Consider the following 8,335-nt stretch of genomic DNA (forward strand, 5'->3'; position numbering starts at 1 on the left):
AGAGTTTCGGATACCACAGGCGCTTGTGCTGCAAACCACCAGTCAGGACATTAGTAGTTTCAGCAGTTGGAAGTTGGCAGGTGGAGAGGCAGGTTGGGAGGGCAGTCGGGGAGGAGGCGGAGGACTGGGCGGAGCAAGCGTCGGTGAGCCTCGAGCCTCAGGGAGATGAGTTTGTCTGTCTGCAGAGGGGTTAGGGTTCTGGTCCGCTGGAGCTACACCCATGGAAGTGGGAGGCGCCCGGGACTTTAACCCCTCTTGCGCTCTGGCTGGGACTTGGCTCAGCGTCATCAGGGGTTTCAACCCCTTCTGGCCCTCCCGCCATCAGATGACCTTGACACCTGGGAGGGCCCAGCGCTGCTGGCTCCATGCTTTTTAACCCCTTCCCAGCACAACCTGAACTGCAGAGCAAGACTGTGACTCAAGAAGAAAAAAAAATACTAAAAACATCCTTTAGGCACATTTACAGTATGCTTGAAGGTCCCAAAATACCTTTTTCTAAGCCATATGCACTTGGGAGGCTGAGGCAGGATCACTGTTGAGTTCCAAGACAAGCCTGAACTACCCGAACCTGTAATCCCAGCACTCAGGAGGCTGAGGCAGGAGGATCCTTACGAGTTCGAGACCAGTCTGGGCTCCAAAGTGAGCTCAAGGCCAGCCTGAGCTGTATATCGAGACCCTGTCTCTAAAAGCCAAGACAAGCCTGAACTACATAGCAAGACCCTGTTTTTTTTTTTTTTTTTTTTTTTGTCTTTTTGAGACAGGGTCTTACTATGCAGTTCAGTCTGGCCTTAAACTCACAACGATCCTCCTGCCTCAGCCTCCCAAGTGCTGGGATTACAGGCGTGTGCGAACACGCCCAGCCAAGACCCTGTTTCAAAAACAACAGATTGGGGATGTAGCTCAGCAGCACAAGCGCCTGCTTGGCATGTGCAAGGTCCTGGGTTTGACTCCCGGCACCCAGAACGACAACAAAACCACAAAATACCTTTTTCTGACGTCTCATTTCATCCAGTTGAGAATCCGTTGGGAAGCAGGTAAGAAAAGAAGTATGTAGGTCTTCCCGGCCGGGTCTTCTGAGTGCTGGAATTGCAGGTGTTTCTCACTGTGGCTTCACGCCGCTTGATGAGGCCCAGCCAGGGATTGGCGTCTGGATCATCCAGTTCAATGAAGTATTTTCTTACCTCACTGTTTTGCCCCCTCTCCTGTGTTGTGTTTTGTTTTGCTGTGCATTACTGGGAATTTAATCCAAGCAGCACTGAACTATAGCCCTAGCCCTTTTTGGCTTTTTTTTGTTTTTCCTTTTGAGACCCAGTGGGCTCAAACTTAGAATCCTCCTTCCTCAGCCTCCCAAGTAGCTGGGGTTACAAACAGTGCATCTCCAAGCTGCCTATTTATTTTTTTAGACAGGATCTCACTATGCAGCTCAGACCTCAGACTCACATCCTCCTATCTCAGCCACCTGAGTGCTGGCATTTCAGGCTTGCCCCACCATACCCAGCTCTTATTTTACACTTTTTTTTTCTTTTTGAGACACGGTCTCACTATGCAGGGCAGGCTGGTCTTGAACTCACTTTGTAGCCCAGGCTGGTCTCGAGCTTGCAGCGATCCTCCTGCCTCAGCCTCCCTCTTATTTTAAATGATATTAAGACACTCACATTCTAGAACAGAAAATAACGAGTAATAGTGAAAGTAGGAGGGGCTGGATGATGTACGTAATGAAACATTTAAGAGATTGTGGTCATTATTATTGTTAGCTTTAGACCTAAGGAGAGCACGCTGTTTCCGCAAATACGTTCAGGTGCTGTGATGTGCCAAGAGCTGTTCATTTGATTTTTACGGCAGATGTAGTTTCCTAATGACCCAGAGTGAAGTCACACGTCTTAAACTCGCCTGTGAGCAAAGTGCCCACGGGGTGCGTGAGTGCCAGGCTTTTGTGCCACCATCCTGACACACTTAGTAGCCCAAAAAGACTCTCAGTACCGTGCTGGTGCCTCCAGGGCAGATGCGGGACGCTTACTGAGGTAAGACTTGTAAGTGTACAGATTATCCTGAGCCGCAGAATGGGCTGGTAGCACTTCATGGACAAGAACTTACAGTTACGGAAGATAGCTCCACAGTGGCTCGGGGAGACAAGGAAGCTCTGGACACACATGAGCTCGCTGGCATCGTGAGAGCCTAGCTTAGTGGAGGGTTGTCCGAGGGCTCCTGTCAGTGAGCGTGAGTGCACTTAGCCTGTGGGCAGCACCTTCTGACAGCGGGGTGTGCAGCGCAGACTGCGCGGGAGAAGTTCAGTCCGACAGACTTCCGGGCGTGTACTCTCTTCCCTCACTGCCCTTCACTTTTCTTTCCCAGGGATCCGGTCAGTGAGCTTCTATGAGCACATCATCACCGTGGGCACAGGGCAGGGCTCCCTGCTCTTCTATGACATCCGAGCCCAGAAATTCCTGGAAGAGAGGCTCTCAGCCTGTTGTGGGTCCAAGCCCAGGCTAGCCGGGGAAAATCTGAAACTAACCACTGGCAAAGGTTGGCTGGTGAGTAAGCCCTCGCTTGAGGTAGTTGCTGGGCAGTCACAGAAAGGCGTCCTCCCTGCAGCACCCACGCCTGCCCCGCCGACAGGCCACCCTGATTTTGCTAGTAAGAGCCACTCCATGGTGCCAAGAAAGACACTTCCCCTGAATTTTGCTTTTGTGTACGTGTTGCCCATGGGAAAACAGAGGCCCGGTGACATACACTGGGCTCCTCCCAGTGGTAATATAGTAAGAAATACAGTTACACGGCTGCGGATACAGCTCAGCTCCACAGCACCTGCCTGGCAAGCACAAGGTCCTGAGTTTGATTCCTGGTACCAAAAAAAAGAAAAGGAACTTCCTGCCATGGGTGTCAGTGAGTTACACAGTTTGGCTCCAACTGTTTTAAGAAGACCTGCGCTTTGTGTAGCAGTTCTGCAGCCTGCTGAGTTCCTCTCTGGTGTTTACTTGGAGAAGTGAGGTCCTGTTCCTTTGAGAACCAATCTCCTTGCATCAGCTGAGAGCTGGAGGGCTCTAGGAGACCAGAGAGCATCCCCGCTCCTGCCTGTACCTTCCCGCCCCACAGCCCAGAGCTCCAACCCTTTCTTCCTCTTCCCACAGAACCATGACGAAACCTGGAGGAACTACTTTTCGGACATCGACTTCTTCCCCAACGCCGTCTACACCCACTGCTATGACTCGTCCGGAACGAAGCTCTTCGTGGCAGGAGGCCCCCTCCCATCAGGGCTGCATGGGAACTACGCTGGGCTCTGGAGTTAATGACCGCCGACTTCTCCCAGAATGCAGATTTACACTAACATCCGCCCTCTGTTCCTCCCTCTTCGGATTTGCTTTTCCCCCGTTGTGTGAGGCTCTTCTGTTTTAGTGGAAGCACCACGTTTGCCAGTGGCTTAAGCACCCAATAGGAAGACAGTTTGTACAGAAACCCAGAGGGTGTTTCTTACTGGTTTTTTTTCTTCTTTTTCCATCTGCTACTCTGTTTTATTGTCACTTTTTTCCTTTCTAACTTCTCTACCAAACGTCAAAAGTCTTGTTTGTATTTTTCCTTAAGTGACACATCCTCTTCCCTCTTTGGCTTCATTCAGCTGAAATGACATGGTCATTCTCACCCTTACCTCGCTCTTAAGAGGTGGGGTCCTTTATAATTACGAGGTAGCTGTCAGACTTTCTGTGAAAGCCTGGGAGCTGTGTGTGTGCGCGCGCGTGTGCGTGTGAACTTGTGTGCCTGTAGGTACTGTGTCACTGAAGTTACCTGGAGTGAGGAGTACTTGTAATTAAAATATTTATAAAAGAAACAACTTTATTCAGAGTCCAGCTTTGGGGCTAGTCTCTATCTTGTTTTCTAAAGTCTAACAACATGATAGTAGAAAGTAAAGCCAGAAAAAAGTCACTACTGGTAATACTCTGAGTTAGAATTCAGAGTGCTTGGGGATTTCCACGCCAGGACTCTAGTGATCTACGCCCTCCTGCTTCACACCCGTGTGTCCCCAAGAGAGTGCGCTTCGGTGTACTCACAGCTTGATGAGGCTCAGCCAGGGGTCAGTCGCTTCCGCTCGCACCCTCCCATCTGTTTAGTGGCCATTTCTCTAAAACATTATTAATGCAGCTTTGGAGGCTGTAGAAAGATTTGGCAAAGAGAGTAGCAGCCCACGCTTAGGAGGCTGAGGCAGGATTGTTGCGAGTTCGAGACCAGCCTGGGCTACAAAGTGAGCTCAAGGCCAGCCTGAACTGCATAGTGAGACCCTGTCTCAAAAAGACCAAAAAAAAAGAGAATTGCATCCCAGTCTTCCTCTCCCTACCCTCAAGTAAGACACAGCTGGGGGCAGTGGGCAGATCTCAAGTGTGTGAAGATTCCCGTGCATAGTCCTCTTAGCTTTGAGCAGAAACTTCTCTACCGTTCTTCCAGTCTCCCCGTGGGTTTTGCTGCTGTCTTCTAAGTGGGGTTCAGTGCAGGAGCGGGGGTATCTGTGTGTAGTGAGTGCTTCATGTGTGGAGTGTTTGTTTTCTCGACGCTGCAGAGCTTAGGGCTGGAGTCATCTCCCCTGTTGGCGCAGCCCCGGTGTGGTGAGGTGGCCTGCAACCAGCGTGGTGTGTGGAGCACCATCGGTACGGTAGTGACATGTCTGTGCCTCCCTGAACTGTGTAGTCTGCGGTTTTTAAACTTGCAGGTGACTGTGATGTCCAGTTCCCTGCTTTTTATACATCATACTGAAGAAAGGCCTGTTCCTACTCACAGATCCTCTACGCCAGTACGCTGCTTCTGTGTCAGTCGCCCGCCCTGGGGAGTGGAGAAGTCACACTTGTGCCTGTACCCCAGTGTCGTCGTTGCTCTCACAGTTCCCCCTCCTCTCGGGGTGTAAGGGGGGCGTCGGAAGAAGAGTCTGCTTGGTACTGGCCAGGGCTGCTGGCGGGTGGGCGGCCTGTCCTGCCGGGGCGGCACGCAGCGTACACCGCTCCTTCTCACCTTCTAACCTAGAGAAATAGGTGCTATCAACAAGGAATTAAGCAAAATGCTGGATGCTGGAAATCTTTTGTCTTAATTTTTTTTCTATTATTAAACTACGGGCTGTAGATTTCTTAGTTCTCACAGAACTTCTATCATTTTAAACTGACTTGTATATTTTAAAAAAAACCTTAAGTAGGATGTTTTGTACTGTTGTCAGACCCTCCTCTGTGATGGGTAATGTGTTTGATCATTTGAGATTTTCTGTTTTTAAAAATGTAGCAGTTGAATTTTTGCCAAGGAAAAAATAAATATGACTCCAGTGCAGAGTGGTCCGAGTGAGTCTGTGTGGCCTGGGGCTGCCTGGGACGTGGCTGGAGGTGCGCTTCGGTCCTTGGGCTGTAGGGGGCGCAGGTCCCCTGCGGGCTGGTGAGGCCTGCTTTGTGCTGGTGCCCAGCCCTGGCCCAGCGCCTGTAGCTCTGGGACCCGCTTGAGCACAGCCACGCCCAGGGCAGTAGTGTGCCTGACAGAAGCCACTGGCTGAGCGTGGCGAGGGAGGGTGCTTGTCCCTGAAGTGCTTTGCTTTGTTTTTTGTTCTTGTTCCTTTGAGAGGGTCGTGGTGTGTGTGCAGGTGGCCGTGAGCTCCCTGTGCAGCCCAAGTCCCCTGGCTTCAGCCTCCTAGGTGCTGGGATTACAACTATCCCCAGCCACACCTGGCTCTTCGGCTGTGGATCTGAGCAAGGTGCTAGCTCCTCTTACACAAGTTAGGGTTCGTTGATAGGTCCTACCTCAGTGGTGACATCTCAAGGATGGCTGTGGGGTGACTCCGCGGTGCCCTGGGAACAGGGTGCCATTTTTCACAGCGGCAACCTCGCTGCCCTTTGTGAAGGGTGGACGCGGAGGTCACGCTGATGCTCCCGGAGCCTGTGCGGGGCTGTAGCTGAGAGTGGCTGAGTGCTGACGCGCACAGCCCGCGCCGAGCACCGGGCTGCGGAGCCTGTGCCTGCTCCCTGCCAGGTGGCCCGTGTTCTTCCCCAGGGCAAGCAGGCTCCTGCGGCTCTTTGCGCCGGCCTTAGAGAACTGGCCGGTTTAGACCACGGGCCCCTCTGTAACCAACGCTGTAAGACAGGAAGGGGAGTGAATGGGCTGAGGCAGGTTGGTTTTTTTTTTTGGTACCAGGAGTCAAACTCAGGACCTGACACTTACCAGGCAGGCGCTTGTGCCCCTGAGCTGTATCCCCGGCCCAGAGGTGAAGCAGTTTGAGAGGGCTTCCCGGGGAGGTTGTATCCGGCCAGGGACGGAGCAGGCTTTCTGTAACCAGGCCCTAGAGTATTGGTGCTTCCACAGTGTTCCATTGTCTGGGGAAGCACAGACAGAAACAGAAACGCCACTGCGCTTTGGGAGTGACTTCTGGACTCCGCTGCCTGGAACTGGCGCAGACAGGGGAGGCAGGTGGACCAGCCTGGCCGGCGGGGGCGTGGAACCTTGCCCCTATTTTCTAGCCACATTTTCTAGCAAAATAAATATCTCAGAAGGGCTTTCTGCACTGTATGGTATCCCTTGCCTCCCAGCAGCCCTTTCTCCCGGGCCGGCCCGGGCCAGGCTGTGAAAGAACCTCTGTTTACTCGGACTACATACTCGTGCCTCATTTCAAATAGTCCACTGGCTCCTGCCAGCATTGTTTGGGTTGGTTTTGTTGTTGTTGTGCTTTTTTTTGTCTTTTTGAGACAGGGTCTCACTATGCAGTTCAGGCTGGCCTTGAGCTCACTTTGGAGCCCAGGCTGGTCTTGAACTCGAAATGATCCTCCTGCCTTGGCTTCCTAGGAGTGCTGAGTGCTGGGATTGCAGGCATGCGCCACCATGCCCAGCATTGTTTGGGTTCTTTCCAGGCTTTGGTACTGAAGTGAATTCCTAGCCGGTTAAGTCTCATTAACATTATGGTCCCCCGGTCCTCTGTCACTGTCGTTATTTTAACATTTTTTTGAGATGGTCTCTAAACTCCTGGGCTCACGCAGAACCTTCCACCTCAGGCTCCAAAGCATATGCTCCTTGCTGCACTCTTAGGTGGTTGCTGCGGAATTGCCGGGCACAATGGCACACATGTATAATCCCAGCACTCGGAGGCTGAGGCAGGAGAATTGCAAGTTTGAGCCCAGCCTGGGTAATTTAGTGATATAGCGAACCCTGTCTCAAACAAAAACCTTAGTACAGAGCCCCTGGATTCAATCCCCAGTGTCCCCCATCCAGTGGGATTATTGGTCTGATTCTGGAGCAGAGCTCAAGTCTAGTCTTTTTTTATCCAGCTACCATCCAGATAATTCCTAGTGCAAGCACCCAGAAATATTAAATCAGAGTGTTAAGATGCATGGTTTAACCTTGAGAGTCAGTCTATGCTCCAAGGATTTTCTGGGGGGAATGGGAGGTTGTTTTAGTAACAGTAATCAAACTCACTACCTCACACCTGCCAGGCAGACTCTGTGCCACTTGGTTTGTTTTTAAGACAGAGTCTTGCTATGTAGCTCAGGCTGGCCTTGAACTCACCATGTAGTCCAGGCTGACCTTGAACTCACAGCAATCCTGCCTCAGCCTCCCAAGTGCTGGGATTACAGGCATGTGCTACCAGGCCCGGCTTCTGCTCCAAGGGATTTTTTTTATCCTTTTCAGTTAGCTGGTATCTGGAAGACTGGCATGAGTACAAGTGAGTTCGTTTACAGCCCACTTCGTGCTATTTGGTAGTGTGCTGAGGCCTTGGGGGCAGACGCATGGCTTCCGTTCTGAAACCAGTGATGCCAGTGATAGTAGGTTTTGTTTTTTTGTTTTGTTTTGTTTTGTCTTTTTGAGACAGGGTCTCGCTATGCAGTTCAGGCTGGTCTTGAACTCACTTTGGAGCCCAGGCTGGTCTTGAACTTGCAACAATCCTCCTGCCTCAGTCTCCCGAGTGCTGGGATTACAGGCATGTACCACCATGCCCAGCTCTCCCCTTTTTCTTCCTTCCTTCCTTTCACTCAAACTTATGATCCTCCTGCTTCTGAGTACTGGGATTATAGCCCTGCAGTAGCACCTTGGCTAAACTTGGCTTTTTTAGCTTGGTCTTTGGCCCTTAATCTCAACTCCTCCAAAGAACAATGTAGAGATTACAAATCTGAGAAACATCTGGGCGTGGTGGTATATGTGCTTGCTTGTAGTCCCTGCACTGGGGAGGCTGAGACAGGAGGATCATGGTGAGTTCAAGGTCAGCCTGGACTACATAGTAAGAATCTGTCTCAAAAAAACAAAAATAAGGGGCTGGGGATTTAGCTCACCGGCAAAGCGCCTGCCTGGCAAGCGCAAGGTCGTGAGTTCGGTTCCCGGTACCGGAGAAAAA

General features: G+C 51.4%; 1 protein-coding gene and 1 long non-coding RNA gene across 2 annotated transcripts in view; one reads left to right on the forward strand and one right to left on the reverse strand.

The window, feature by feature from the left end:
- Nucleotides 1–5,296, forward strand: part of Dcaf12 (DDB1 and CUL4 associated factor 12) — a gene marked incomplete at its 5' end in the record, with an annotated part of 31,462 nt that extends 26,166 nt beyond the window's left edge. Inside the window, 2 exon segments of the mRNA XM_005401095.2 lie at nt 2,353–2,531; nt 3,129–5,296. Of these exon segments, the coding sequence (XP_005401152.1) occupies nt 2,353–2,531; nt 3,129–3,287 (338 nt within the window). The 3' untranslated portion in view covers nt 3,288–5,296.
- LOC106150340 lies at nt 3,934–6,703 on the reverse strand. Its single transcript, XR_001237097.1, has 2 exons — nt 6,178–6,703; nt 3,934–6,089 (listed from the first exon to the last, which is right to left on the reverse strand). It is a non-coding gene; the product is annotated as an uncharacterized LOC106150340 (long non-coding RNA).
- Nucleotides 6,704–8,335: the final 1,632 nt, after the last annotated feature.

This window comes from Chinchilla lanigera, unplaced genomic scaffold, assembly GCF_000276665.1.
Source record: "Chinchilla lanigera isolate Chin_1 unplaced genomic scaffold, ChiLan1.0 scaffold00071, whole genome shotgun sequence".
Taxonomy (NCBI): domain Eukaryota; kingdom Metazoa; phylum Chordata; class Mammalia; order Rodentia; family Chinchillidae; genus Chinchilla; species Chinchilla lanigera.